The sequence below is a fragment of the Maniola hyperantus genome, chromosome Z (genome assembly GCF_902806685.2).
Source record: "Maniola hyperantus chromosome Z, iAphHyp1.2, whole genome shotgun sequence".
Taxonomy (NCBI): Eukaryota; Metazoa; Arthropoda; class Insecta; order Lepidoptera; family Nymphalidae; genus Maniola; species Maniola hyperantus.
Window position 1 is genome coordinate 13,226,287 of NC_048564.1, and position 15,532 is coordinate 13,241,818.

Consider the following 15,532-nt stretch of genomic DNA (forward strand, 5'->3'; position numbering starts at 1 on the left):
CTACTTAGGGTATATTACATACCTACTTACATTATTTTCAGAAATAAATACATACACACAACCCTAGTGTTTCTTTCAAGCCCGTCCAAGCTGTCCATCTATACTTATCTATTGTGTTTAATTAGTATACTTTATGACGTAGATAAACATGTTCAAATCTGAGAAAAATACCTAAAATACTTACTTATTAAAATAGTCCGACGGAAAAGCAGGGTATTATTAGCTATTTTTAACCGACTTCCGAAAAGGGAGACTAGTTCTCAATTCAGCCCGTTTTTTAAAATGTATGTACGTACATCGATTTTTTCGCCGTTTCTGGACCGATTTGCATTTTTTTAATCAACAGAAGAAGTTTCCGTGGTGGTTCCATAAAATTTCTTCCTTCTATCCAGCTACCTGTCAGGTAGTCAGTCAGCCAGTCAGTATCTAGGTAATGTCGATATTAACGATTTCCATACTCTAGCGGTAACATAACCCGGTTTTATCATCCATTGATATTCTGTCGACAGGGTATTTCTGGTAAGCTAGCTGGTAGACAGACAGACAGACAGACACACTTTCGAATCTAATAAACAAACTTCAAAATGTATATTGTAGGCGTTAAAAGCGGCTCCAAACCAAAAGGGCAAAATACTAAAATAACGGTATATGCGATTTCAGTGGAAAGTTAAAAAGCCGTCCGAATTTTGTTTTTCAAAAAAACACACCGTACAGTACCTGGGTAAAACCCCATAGTGTGCTTTAGCTAAATTGTAACATGAAATTAGTAAAAAATGTAATGTTTTTATTTCTTTTGTGGATTGCATAAACGAAGGACGCTTTTATCTTATTTCAAAAATAGTTTTTTCCATAATTTTATTGCATTTATATATTTTTATTCCATTATTTCCATTCCATTGAACCGGTCGACCACTGTTTAACACAATATTTCTAAAGTTACCCGTCACCACTATGTAGTGTTTTCTTGAAAAGCAGTTGTCTATGACTTCGAACGATTTCATGCACAGATTATGGAAATATGGATACCTGCCGCTTGGCGCCAATCGCCATCCACCGCCACAGACGCCATCTTTGAATTTGTTTCTTTTTTAGAGCGGTGCCAACTTCCAAGGGTGCCAAAGTTGTAGGTTTGAATCGAATAAGATCTAACAAAGAAAAAATAAATAAATTGTTAATTTTGCTATCGTTTATTGTATACCGTTAACGTATACTATATTTAAATACTCTATTTAAGGTAATAGAATGAAAACAGAGTGCCTTTATTATGTCCCTGGGCTCAGAATACGGTAAGTGGATACCTCAATTTAGATGTAGATACTCTTACAAAATAGATTAGTTTACTTTTGTCTTTTTAAACGTTTGTTATTTGATAAATATACGAGTCTGTTATAATATCTAAGATATTGTTTCCCACGAATCAATGTCTGACTTACTGTTTTGGAAATAACTAAAAGTAGGTAGGTACCTATTAATTTAATTCAGTGTGACATATTTATAACTTAGTAAATTAGAATCTAGTTTGGTGAAGATTATTCTTAGAAATTACCCTAGTATTACCTTTATCAGAATACTAGTAAAACTTTGGAAGTGTAGCCGACCGACGTGACGGAATTTATTTTACCGTCGTATCGCTAGCCTGATCTTAAATTTTACCACATGTCAGGTATGTACTTAAAATTGAAATATTATAAATAGGTATCGTAATTTTAATATCAATACGTTCAAGATGGTGTTTTAACCATAATTTAAATGACATCAAAAGGCCACTAAACAAGAAAAGAAGAAGAATGAGTCAAATACCAATTTAATTAAACTACCCTCAATACAAAATCTATAAATATCATTTCTAAAAATTAAAACATCTTTGTGTTTCCAATCAATCACATCATATTAGTCGCAGGCGCTCCTTGCCCTAAGTCAAATCCAAATATCAAATCATGGGTGTTCTTGCTCTTAGTCATGGCATCAAAACCTACCCTAACTGCTGAACTCTAACCTGAACTGATGTCTAACCTCTCATTCAATATATATGAAAACTGAACCACTACGTTCAACTTCATAAATCACCAAATTCTATAAAAAACCCTTTAGATTTATAATCACCAAAATCATTAAAAATTTATACAATGAACCAAAAGCTTAATTTGCTGTAAGCCGCTGAAACAAGTCGAATCTGTATGGTGCAACATGCAGCATGCGAAATGCACCGCCCGCCCTCCCACTGCTAAACATGCAGGAAGAAGCAGCCACCAGGCAAGCAATACGCACCACCACCACGCTTGCAAAGTCAATTGTGCATTGTGAGGTCTACATCTCCTGAGCATGCTCCGGTGTCGGGGCGAAGCGTGCGTCGATTGTGTTTGGGATTTGTGTGGTGCTGCGTGGTGGTGGTGCGTATTGCTTGCCTGGTGGCTGCTTCTTCCTGCATGTTTAGCAGTGGGAGGGCGGGCGGTGTATTTCGCATGCTGCATGTTGCACCATACAGATTCGACTTGTTTCAGCGGATTACAGCAAATTAAGCTTTTGGTTCACTGTATATCATGGACTTCCGCAAAGTAACGCCTGCTTCTGTACAACATTAAAAATTTAATCGAAGGTTTTCATATAAAAGATACCAAAGCGAAATTAAGGGAACGTAAGTACATAAACAGGGGATAGAGAGAAGCATGCTGCATATCAAACTTAAAGATAAGTGGAGACTGACCAAAATTGGAAATATCACATGTGTGACAGATGTCTTGAAGAAAATTAGCAGACTTAAATGGCATTGGATTGGCCATGTAGTTAGATCTCCCATGGAAAAATGGACCAAAGAGGTTATATCCTGGTACCCCAGAGATGGGAAGAGAACGAGAGTACGGTGACAAAGGAGATGCGAAGATGACCTACCAAAAGGATGGCGCAGATTGGCACTAGACAGAGAAAAATGGCAAATTTTAGACGAGGCCTATGTCCAAATAGGACTACCTGATCCATAAGTTAGTGCTGGTGGTACCAATTTTTTTTAGAGTAAAATAAGAATAGGAAATTAGTAATACTGTTAGTTAGTAATATATGTATAAGTAGATCAGATAATAAAGGCTATTTTTATTTTTATGTTTTATTTTATTTATTTAAGTACGTAACCTACATCTGAATTTGTCAGACTGACATTAAAACCACACTTAAATGATATCTATCTATGAATGCATCAAATATCAATTTGATCAAAATAGCTGCAATAAATAAATTAATAATTTTATATTGTTCCTAAAAATATAAATCAATTTTTAACAGTGATCTAACAGTATGATGATCTATAGATATAATCTGATAAAATGAAAATTCATTTGACTGTTTTGTTATAGGTCGGCCAGAATCTCATGAAATGAAATTAAAAGTTTAGCAACACTGTACTCCGAGAACAGCCCATCTGTGTTGAATATTAATAATTCACCACAGGGCACTATGTACACAGGATATTCACAGAGTACAGCCCTGCTAACTCCAGCATCCCACTTCAATATTAATTTTCATGAGATTCTGGTCCACCTGTAGCTTACTAGTGGTTTATAATAAGTGACTTCGAAACCATGAGCTTGAGTTCTATACTGAAATCATCATTGTGTGAATATTGTTTGTCCTGCTTCTGGGTGTCATATTTCTATGTACATAATTATTAATTATCTTCTATATAATATTATTATATATAAAAGCGAAATACCACTCACTCACTGACTGACTAATCACGAAATCTAATAAACTATAGCCTAAAAACTTGAAATTTGTAAGGTAGGTTCCTTCTAGAATGTAGGTGTCAGCTAAGAAACGGTTATGATAAAATCCTCCCCTGAGGGGTGAAGTGGGGGGTGGTAGGTTCTATGAAAGTCCGATGTTTTTGAAGTTAGATAGTTGAACAGCTTTAAATAATAAAAATCTGTATAATTTATTTTGGAAAACCCCCTTTAGAGGTGGTAAAATTGGAGTTGAAAGTTTTAATTAGTGTTATTTTAACTTGAAATTTGAAAGATACTAGTGGAGTAAAGGATTATTTAAATGATAAGAAAGCTTGGGAATGAGTTGCTTAACAGCTTTGTGATATTCTAATAGGTTTAAGTGATTTTGTAAAGAGGTGATAATAAAAATAATACCCGGCTGTGTTTGTTTTTAGGGGGTCTTCTCAGACTTGGGCGCGTTTGGAACCCTCGTAGCTTTAGTTTTAAGTACGTAATTAATTAACACCACTATATCATCTTACAAATTAACTATTTTGAACATCAGTAAGTGCAACGTGTTACCTATCAGTACCCCGCGTAACATGATACCTGTCACTAATGCGAAAGTATGTTTGTTTGTTGGTTTGTCCTTCAATCACAGAGCAACGACTCGACGTGACTTTTTGCATGGGTATAATTTAAGACATGGAGAGTGACATAGGCTACTTTTTATCGCGGAAACTCAGAGTACCGACAAGATTTATTGTTATTAAATTATATAATATTATTATTAAAACCTAAATCCTCGCGTACGAAGTTGCGGGCATCAGCTTCTGAATAAATAATTTGACTTTGACTTTGGGTCTCCGTTCTCCAGTTCCGTTGGCACCCTTCGGGGACGGACCCCCAAAATAAGCAAAAATTCTGTAATTTTATGGTTGAAGATGTAGTTAGTTCTACTACTAGAATAAATAATATATTGAGCATGGTTAAGATCATCAAACATCAGATAAAATATTTTGGTTCAATTGTACGACCAACTGTAAAATAGGTATTGTAGATAAACTATTTGCTATGGAAGACATTTAATACCAAACGTATTGTTATATGATACATCAAATTCCTGTTGATTACTTTTTCAATTCAATGTGGCGATTCAGTTAAGTCCCGGTTGTGGTGCTGAGTGAATGTGTTGATTTGAATCCTTGCAAATTAAAACGAAACATGATTGAGCTCAAGTTATATAGTTGGAGCAAAGATGCTCCTTCAGTATTTCCTGATTCTAATACAACAAGTGGCTATCTGTTTTAATTTATTCTTTACTAGCTGCTCTGGCGAACTTCGTACCGCCAAACTGTCGATTCTTTTTCTGGATTTTTTTTTAAATTTTTCTCTCCATAAGAACCATCCTCGTACTTCAAGGAATATTATGAAAAAAGAATTAGCGAAATCGGTTCAGCTTTTTATTTATAGAAAGAAGATGTATCTCATTTACGTGTATAATTATATTGCAATCCTTTTATTTAAGTACCTACTTCCTTTTTAATTCGTTTAATTAATAATTAGCGGTGATAGTCTTAGAGGTTTAGATGTTTGTCGGGGTTCAACCTGCTCTAACTCCCCGACAACCTCCCTGGCGCAGTGGTGAACGCTGTGGTCTTATTAGTGTGAGGTCCCGGGTTCAATTCCTGGCAGGGGTTTGGAATTTTATAATTTCTAAATTTCTGGTCTGGTCTGGTAGGAGGCTTCGGCCGTGGCTAGTTACCACCCTACCGGCAAAGCCGTTCCGCCAAGCGATTTAGCGTTCCGGTACGATGCCGTGTAGAAACCAAAGGGGTGTATGGGTTTAATAAAAACTGCCATACGCCTTCCAGGTTAGCCCGCTATCATCTTAGACTGCATCATCACTTACCATCAGGTGAGATTGCAGTCAAGGGCTAACTTGTATCGGAATAAATAAATAAATAAACTATGCGAAGTTATGTCTAAGCAATTAAACATCACTTGCTTTAAATATGGCAGACTATGGCCTAAGCCCTAAATCCTACTCATTCTGAGAGGAGCCCTGTGCTCAGTAGTGGGCCGCTGATTGGTCATGATGATGACACCGATTATTTCTATCGTATGTTAAATTATACCTTTCATTGTTGACAGATTTTAACCTTCTGTGGGATTACAATCACCAAGAAAGTGATGATGAAGAAGACTTGGTTAGGAACATATTTGTCACCGCAACTGAAGAGACCCCCCTCCTGGATCCACCCAGCAATGAGCCATCCGTAAATAATCAACATATAGGCATAGCAGTCGTAGATTATACAACTATAGTGTTGCTGGTTGTTGCATTGTTAGGGGGGATTTCTATAGGGATTTATTTGCTGGTATTGCAGTATAATCAAGGTATAGTACATTTTTCCTTATGTTAAAGAAAAGGTAAAGCTTCTCGCCGAAATGCGTAAGAGGTGCACTATACGCGACCCATACGACCTTGCTCCCACAAACTGACAATGAAACCATGATTAGTGAACAAACTAACTCCAGTAAGTCTAAAGCGCCGGGATAATTGCGTCGCTTACGCGTTTCTGCGATTTGTTTACCTTTTAAGCAAACTGAAGAAAACTAAAATATATATGCTGGTATTGGATATAAGAATGTTTAATGTCAAGACATTTATTTTTTTACAGTTTAAACTCGGCTTTATTTGATTTTGAAATTGTCCGTGCCCTATGCCAAAACTACATAAAGCTGAGTTGTTATAAAAAAAAACTTTAAAATGAAAAGTATTTTCAACACTTTTTTTTTAGTAAATCGCTTTCTTGCCAGTATGTTTGTTTGTCTGTCTGGAAGATTTTAAACTAACTTCCCGGTGATGTAGAGGTTTGAAATTTTAAACACAGGTTAACTTGTTTTCTTGTTATGTACCAAAATCGTTATCTACTATTATTTTTCCCCTTTTTAGTTTGGCGCCGACTTCAAAATTTACTTTGCTTTTTGTTCATCGATTTATAGTAATAACTTTAGAACTGTGTGTGATTTTAAAAGTGCAAAATAAATGTTTTTTTTTAAATTCCATTACAAGTTAGCCCTTGACTGTGATCTCACCTGGTAGTAAGTGATGATGCAGTCTAAGATGGTAGCGGGCTAACTTGAAAGGGGTATGGCAGTTTTAGTAAACCCATTCCTCTGATTGGTTTCTACGCGGCATCGTACTGGAACAAAAGTGTGTGGCGGTACGGCTTTGCCGGTGTAGTGGTAACTAACCACGGCAAAAGCCAGACCAGAGACAATTTAGAAATTATAAATTCCCAAATTGTCCCTGCCGGGAATTGAACTGCCTAGACCTCCCACTCCCAACTATAACACCACAGCGCTCTCCACTGTGCCTGTGAGGTAATCAAGAAATGAATGTGAATATGAATATTTTCTAATAAATTCTAGATCATACTCTTCCACCAGTAGAAGATTTTCCAGCGCTTCAGATCAATAAATCACTAGTGCACCAGCCAGGTGAAGCAGGGATCGTGAAAGAGCCATTCCATGCAGAGACTGTTATTATAGAACAAACTGGTACTGGAGAGTGTTTCAGTTTGGAGTCTTGTGTACCTGTACTAAGAGAAATTAAGGTACTATACTTTTAATACTATATTTTTAAAAATTATGTTTTTTCTTTAAATTATAACTGGTATCCAAACTATCCATGCAAATTATGCGAAATTATGCACATTATGCGAAAGTGTGTCTGTCTGTCTGCTAGCTTTTGTTAAACCGATTTTGACGAAATTTGGTACAGAGATAGCGTGCATCCCGGGGAAGGATACAGACTACTTTTTGTCCTGGAAAATCAAACACCCAAAGGATTTTTAAAACACCTTAATCCACATGGACTGCTAGCCCTTCACGGCCCATCCGTTCAACTGATTTTTACGAAATTTCGAACAGAGATAGCTTGCATCCCGGAGAAGGACATAGGCTACTTTATATCTCGGAAAATCAAAGAGGTCCTATGGAAGTTTTAAAAACCTTAATCCACGCGAACGAAATCGTGGGCATCATCTAGTGCTAAATATGCAGGACTTAAGATAAACAACGGTTCAGCTGTTCTCGAGATTTGCGATGAGGAAGGAACACATTTAGCGATTCATTTTTATATATAGAAGATATTCATCATCATCATCATCATGATAAACCCGGCCCACTACTGAATACGGGTCTCCTCTCAGAGTGAGAAGGGTTTAGGTCATAGTCTGCCACGCTGGCCCAATGCGGATTGGTAGACTTCACATATCTTTGAGAACATGGAGAATAAGAAGAAGGATGTAGGTTTCCTCACGATGTTTTCTTTCACTGTTAAAGAAAAATCTTTGCTTAAAACGCACATAACTCCGAAAAATTAACGATGCGTGCGTGGGATCGAATACCGGGCCCGGGCTGGCTATCATTCAGCGTTAAAAACTGAGTTAGTGAATGAGAAGCCAATGCTCGGGTCAGCTAAACGTCATTGAAATAAATTAAAATTTAATTTGTTTATATTTCCAGGAAAAATTTGGCTCCAACGACTCTCTACCGTACAACTTCCTCGTGGCTAGCGACGGAACTGCGTACGAAGGGCTGGGCTGGTCCAAGCTTTCGCCGTTGAACTCCGATCTGAAACCTTTATTCCTGGCGTTTATAGGTAAGACATAATATATATAAAATAATTTATTCGCAGATACAGTTCTGGTGTTAGTACAACAACTTCTATGCACTGTGCACTAGACATGTCAATCTGGACAAAAAATTATGTGGACTGTTGTGTTTTGTGAAGAAGAAAGTCGGCGAGTTCGGTCCGGCGTTACATTTCATAAACTATGCTCAATATTGTATATCATTGTTCAGTGTAATGGCCAAATTGATTTGTCGTTTTAACATCTCCCGGGGTTTGACCATATCCCTATTATACAATTTCCCTGCATGGATGTTGGAATATGTTGTTACTATAAAGCGCCGCATTTAAGAAAATTTATATTGCTGAAGAAAGTGATTATAATAATGAAAAAGATTTTATATGAGTGGAATTTCTTGTGTGTTATTTGGTATATTCAAAAACCCAAATTATCGCAGGCGTAATCGCAGTTTCGTACAATTTCGATAATAGAATATGATACGAAATAATTCTCATTACAGGTAATTTTGTTAAAGAAGCTCCAACATTCGAACAAATTGCAATGACGAAAACTTTGATAACAGATTTTTTGGAGAAAAACCTTCTGGCAAAAAATTACACTGTAAAAGGCAACCTTTTTGATAAGTTTAAAGATGTTCCTCAGTGGAAAAAAATAAAGTCAGGCTAACTATATTCTTTTTAATTTTTGTTATTAATTTACTTAATAAAGGAGAATGTCAAAAAAAAACCCCCAACGAAATTTAAAATATTTTATATAGACCATAATTAAATAGAAGGTCTCCAAATATACGTTTGATTTCTCATAAATTAATCATCGAACGACTACCGCGAGCTCAAAGCTGCAATAATGCAAATCGGTCATTTTGTTGTTAAATTAGAAAAGAAAATAAATAATAAATTTATTGCAGTGATATGTCTTTACTATCAGTGGCAATTGTCATATTATTATACAAACTGGCTAAAAGCTCTGTCTTGCGTAGCTTTGGACGTGATGAGGAGTGTTTTTGGAGCGCGCTTCAAACAGTTTGCTTAAATGTAACCAACCAATCAAACTCAATGAAATTTTGTAGATACATTGTAAAAATTAATATAATATGTGGCAATTGTGTCAAATAAATTTGGCAGATTCCCCCAACAATTAATGATAATTTTCTGTCTCAAAGATGTGCATGTAAATTTTTAGCTTGTATTATTTTAAAACAACTTTAAGGAAACTGACTACCACAGGTAAAAATATTAGTTTCTATATAGAGCATTTCTACAAAATTTCATCAACTTTGATTGATTACCTACTATTCAAATAAGAATCAAAATTCGTTTACAGAGAGTGCGCTTCGAAGATATTCTTCTTAAAACAACGAAAATCTGCATGACTTTGAACTAAATATTTATTTCGGAGAAAATGAATGCATTATTGATGACCTTCTATTGCCAAATCTACTTAATATTACTAATTATTTTGACCGAAGTTTTTATTTTTCAGATTAATTTTGGGCATTCTTCTTTTAAGATGTCCTTATTGTAAGAATGAAAAGTACTTTATGTAAGGATATAACAATAGCATGTTCAATGTTGTGATTTGTCTAAACTAAAAATAAATTGTGTAATAATTTATTCTTGCAAAAATCCATGGAAATTTCCATGGATTTTTCCAATTTTTTGTAAGCATAGGATTTGCATTGTTTCCCTTTTTGTTTTTGATAATATTTGTAAACCTAGTTACCAAAAATGTTTGTAAGTCATTGTAAGTTAATGGTGCTAGAATACTGGAAATCATAGCCGTAGGTAAGAGGAATTTTAGTGATTCAAATCCAGAAACTGAATCCCAGTCATAAAGCTTTCTTGAAAATCCCAAATTTTTTCTTTAAAAAAAAAACGATTATAGCATTTGAGCTCACCATTGTTGTTTACTTATTAAAACCCACATTTTGTGATGATGTTTGTTTCTAATTCGCTTTAAATATGGAAACCATTTTAGTCATTGATGACTAAAAATTATTACAGAAAAAATGGTTTACACAGTCACAAAAAAAATCAGGATACAGTACTTCAAACTATTATCAAATGCGAGCAAATAAACAAATCTTGACGTGTTTTTTAAATGTTAATTTTAAATTTAATTCCTTGCAGTTGCATTAGTATACGTAGTTTCCGTCAATATATATCAGTCTTTTACTTTTCTACCGTATCTTTACCTAAGCATGGCTTGCCCTACTTAATTTATATTGTAAGTAACGTTGTAAGGTACCTAATTACTTAGTACGAAACCCTCGCGCACATATTTTCTTCAGTATCATGTTAGTCATATTATTTACATTCAATACAAATTTAAATAAAATTTAACCAAAAAAAATTGAAAGCCGCTATCCATACCTTTGAGCCGAGATTGGATGAATACTATCTCTATGGATAATAGTGTGATGTATGAAGTATTTATTGTTGCCTGTATCCTGTTTTTTTCTGTGATCGATTGGCCCTGTAAAAACCTCTTCCGAATTGATTTCTGGTTACGACTTTGCTAGTATATAGTTACTAGGTAGGTATTATTTTTTACTTTTTGAAAAAAATCTTTAATATTAATAAGAAAGACTTTATTCATAGATAATAATAGTATATTATGTCTTTCTTCTTGGTTTTGTTTGACAGTTAGTTTTCAAGTTTATGGTGCTACTATTTTTTTAGTTTTTGGAAAATCGTTAATAGATTTTTGTTTAAATAAAACTTATCTAAAGACATAATATATTATGTTTTCTGTTTGTTTTGTAAGTTAATATTGAAACTGTTTTCAAATTAATTTAGTTAAAAGACAGAAGTTACTATTTTTTTACTTTTTGAAAAAAAAAATGTTATGTAAGTAAAACTTTAAAGATATATAATATATTATTTTTGTTTTGGTTTCGATAGTTAATTATTTTTAAGACTATTTTCCAGTTAATGGTACCAATTCATGTTGTACAAAAATCTCAATCTAAATTGGCAAGTTTAAAATTGATATGGTTTTTATAAAGTTCCCAGTTAAATATTATGGTTTAGATCCCGTTCACACGGTATTAATACGCACGTTCATTTATAGGACAAATCTTACCGAATACGTAGTAGCGCATACATTACGTATAAATTTTTTTACAAAAAAAATAAAAACCGACTTCGTTACATAAACACTAAAAATTGAAAAATAATTTAATTTATTACCGAATATATTATGTATACAAGAGTTAATATAGTTCCATAATAATACTTTTTGGTGCCGGTGCCAATTAGCTTTAGCTGCGCGAATCGTCTAGACTTCATATTTTTATGGGACTCCACAATGGCACCTCATTGGCACCGACATTTTGAGTAATCGGGGAACATACATAAAAAAAAAAAAAAGATTCCGACGAATTGAGAACCTCCTCCTTTTTTTGAAGTCGGTTAAAAACCGTTTACACGGTTAAAACTGTCTAAGTTTTATGCAGTAAAACAATTTGTTTTTTCAAAAAAATTCTTCAAATGGTTCTGTACTCTAATTCTAATGTATGCGTCACTACGTATTTGGTAAAATTTTTCTTGCAAAAAAACTTCTTATTTTTAGATTCTTCTTTTAGGGCCTTATTTGAAGATCGTACAACTAATTTGGTACCATTATCTTCTGGCTAAAATAAGAATTGGGCCAGATGTTGTGCCAAATACGCCAAGTGGCCCTTGCACGTTGGCCCAACCCGCGGATCCTACGTGCATAAAGGGGTTCACTTTATTATAATCGTCCACTAGCAATAAAACTTACAGAAATCATCTGTCGTTGTAATATCATACGTGTCAATATCTGCAAGTATTAGTATACAAAACTTGCAATAGTTTATTTGCTCTAAGTATTTAAACTTTAAACAGTGCAAGTTTTACTGTTAGTGAACACAACTTTAACCTTAATCACCGAGCATAAAAACCTTAGAGCAGGCGTACTGAGGCCCCAATTTCTGTAAACAACCCAGTGATTCTGCGCTTACCGATATTTATGCAAACGCGAAGTTCCCTTTTTTAAAGGAAGTTTCCTCAGCGCCCTCATATAAACGTATTTTGGTTCTCATTTATATATAGATCTTTCACCCATAGTACAGTTCAGTTGTCCAGTCAACCGGACTATGGATAAAAGAAATTATCCATGGTATAGTAAACCAGACTATGAAACATTTTTTTTAATCCATAGTACAGTTGACCGGACCACGGAAGATCTAGTGCTTAAGCTAGATAACCTTTTTGATAAAATTTTATGGTCTAGTAAAACTAAAACGAGATGTTTAGAGAGAAATTCTAGAGGGACAGTTATCCCCATTTCACCCACTTAGGAGTTGATTTTCGCAAAATCTATCTTAGCTGATACTTTCTACGCCCTCAAAAGAACCTATTTTCCAAATTTCATTTCCATTTCATCCCCTATTTTACCATCCATAATGTGGGATTTAGCAAAATAACTTATACAGATTTTTATTATTTAAAGATTGTAACTTTAATGCTGATTTTCATACCTTACTTCAAAAACATAAGACTTAAACCTTACAATCCACATTTTACCTCTTTAGGGGTGGAGTTTCGTAATAAAAATCTTAGCTGACACCTACCCTCTAACGAGAACCTACCTTCGAGACTTCAAGTTAACAATTAAAACTTGCCCTTACAAACTCTCATCCCCCATTTTACCACCCTGGGGAGGATTTTACAAAATAACTTATACATGTTTTTATTATATAAAACTAAATCCGATTTTCAGAGGTGTAGTTCTTATAAAAAACAAATGCAAATGATTTAAATAATAATGTCACATAATATTTGTAGATTATAATATATTCCCATAAACAAGGCAACCAGACCACGTAAAATATATATTTTTTTAATTTCCACACTGAATTTGTATTTTTAAATGGATATATCCACAGAAAAAAATATTTTCCGTTGTTCAGTTGACCGGACAACTGAACTGTACTGGGTAATAGTTAAAAAATGATCATGTACGCTTTATGACTGTTCTAAGAGTTATGTGCTCGATTGCATGGGATCGAACAAACGAAAGTATTAAATACAATAGCAGTTACTATAATGATAAATTTTGAGAACTCACTCGCTATATTTCCTCTATTTGTCAACTGGCATGTCAAAAGTACGGTACATCTATAAATTAACGTTAAAACCGCAGTACATAGAGCCATAGACAAGAAAAGAAGAAATTAACGTTATGTCTGAAATCGTCATTTGACGTGACAGTTGACGCCAGAGCAAATATAGTGAGTGCGTTCTCAAAACGAATGCACTATATTGCTATTTAAATGTTGTTTGTTTAGCATTTTTGATAAAGCTATCTCAGTATTTAATAAGCTCATAATTATATAATGATTTTAGCATTAAGAAATAAAATAACATTGTATAAGAAATCATTCATAATTCATGCAGTCCCATTTTTTGCCAGTAGAGTAAATTCCTTTTATGTGTTAGAAGTTAAAACTGGAAACATTTTTTTACACACACTGCATCCCGAAGCCGAAATTCTCGATCCGAAGTAGCCGTAGTACTATTTGATAGCGCATTAGATCCGAATTTCGTTTTCCGAAACCGAGAGTATCTCAATTCGAAGCATTGTTTCCGGACCGAATTAAGTATGAAAGCTTGCGCACTGCGTCCGACCCGAATCAGAGCCGTCATGCGGGTGGTGGGTGCGTCAACATCCGTCGAAACGGACGCAGTACAAAATCTACATCCGGATTCGAGGTGTGCTTTCTACATAGATCTAAATTTTCTCGGTTTCAGATCGGATGGAGTGTGTAAAGACTTAAAGAGCATTATGTGGGCTGTGCAACGTGCATTGGTCCGATCCAAACTTGGGAAAACATTAATCTATTTTTACTTAAGTGACTTAAAAAGTAAACAAGTAGTTATATTCTACTCGCGGGATCGCTAGGCATGGTAAATAATATGGCGATTGCGTTCTTTAAATGTATTAAGTCAGCTAAAAAATAGGTTATACAGTTGTATTTTGTCGCACATATCGGAAATGTCTAAAGCCATATACCTAAACCAAAACATTATAATAAAACTGAAGTAAATAAACTTAAACGTTTGTAGTTTTATTTGAATATCTTTAAATATATAAAACGAAAAAGGTGACTGACTGATCTATCAACGCACAACTTAAACTACTGGACGGATCAGGCTGAAACTTGGCATGCAGATAGCTCTTATGACGTAGATGTCCGCTAAGAAAGGATTTTTAAAAATTCAACCCCTAAGGGGGTAAAACTCCTCACCAGGCGCCATTTTAACTTTATGGGTCAACTGGCATGTCATAAGTATGATTCACCTTTAAAATAACGACTAAAATCGTACTTTTGATATGAAATTTGAAACAAAAAGATAAAATGGCGCGCGAGGAGTTAAATATTACAAGCGTTTGACAAAATCCGTGTTAAATCAGTCCACATAGTGATATTTAACACTTACGCAAATAACGTTCACTTTTTTAAATTTGGTAGAAAAGTAGGCACCTACTTGACTGTTAATGTTAATATTTGTTAACGCATTTACGTAAACACTACTTAAAAATACCTATAAAAATGATGTCAAGATATTATTTAAACTTACAGGTGGTAACTTTCACGTACCTACACGTAATAAGTAAGTAGATAATGTGGCTAATTCCGTTGTACACAATCTCTAAACTAAACTAAAATGATACGTCTAAATCTATAGCTATCCCTTTCACAATGTTGCTTGCAGAAAAGGATAGACTAAATTTAGACCTGTTAATTTAGTTTAGGTTTAGAAATTGTGTACAAGAGAATTGGCCCCAATATGTAGTATTGTTGACAAAGTTATTGAATAGGGAAAGCGGTTAAGGCTCTAGTCCCACTGCCATGAAGAGGCGACTTATATAGCTATCGACTATTTTATCGCTCAAGAAACTTACGATCGATCGTTTGTATAATTCCGTGTCAACAAGAGATAAATATATTTTGCGATTCATTTTTATATATAGAGAAGATATACATAATTTTTATTCCGGAAAATCAGATAAACCTCGCGGGACTTTTTTTAACTTGTACCCACGCACATGAAGTCGCGGCCATCATCTAGGAAATAAATTACCTATATAATAAAACAACACTCTTCATTCCATTAAAATTTTAATTTCATTTGGTTATAAATT

The 15,532-nt window shown here is 34.4% G+C and overlaps 1 protein-coding gene across 2 annotated transcripts; it reads left to right on the forward strand.

Moving 5' to 3' along the window:
* The first annotated feature begins 1,085 nt into the window (after positions 1-1,085).
* LOC138404511 (peptidoglycan-recognition protein SA-like) lies at positions 1,086-14,442 on the forward strand. 2 transcript variants are annotated; one of them, XM_069508723.1, is made up of 5 exons: positions 1,086-1,286; positions 5,850-6,095; positions 7,134-7,318; positions 8,232-8,367; positions 8,859-14,442. In XM_069508723.1, the coding sequence occupies exons 1-5, from the start codon at positions 1,265-1,267 to the stop codon at positions 9,023-9,025; spliced, it is 756 nt and encodes a 251-aa protein (XP_069364824.1). In that variant the 5' UTR covers positions 1,086-1,264; the 3' UTR covers positions 9,026-14,442. The 2 variants fall into 2 exon arrangements, with proteins under 2 accessions (XP_069364824.1, XP_069364823.1); XM_069508722.1 differs by lacking the exon at positions 1,086-1,286 and adding an exon at positions 4,866-4,989.
* The last annotated feature ends 1,090 nt before the right edge of the window (positions 14,443-15,532 follow it).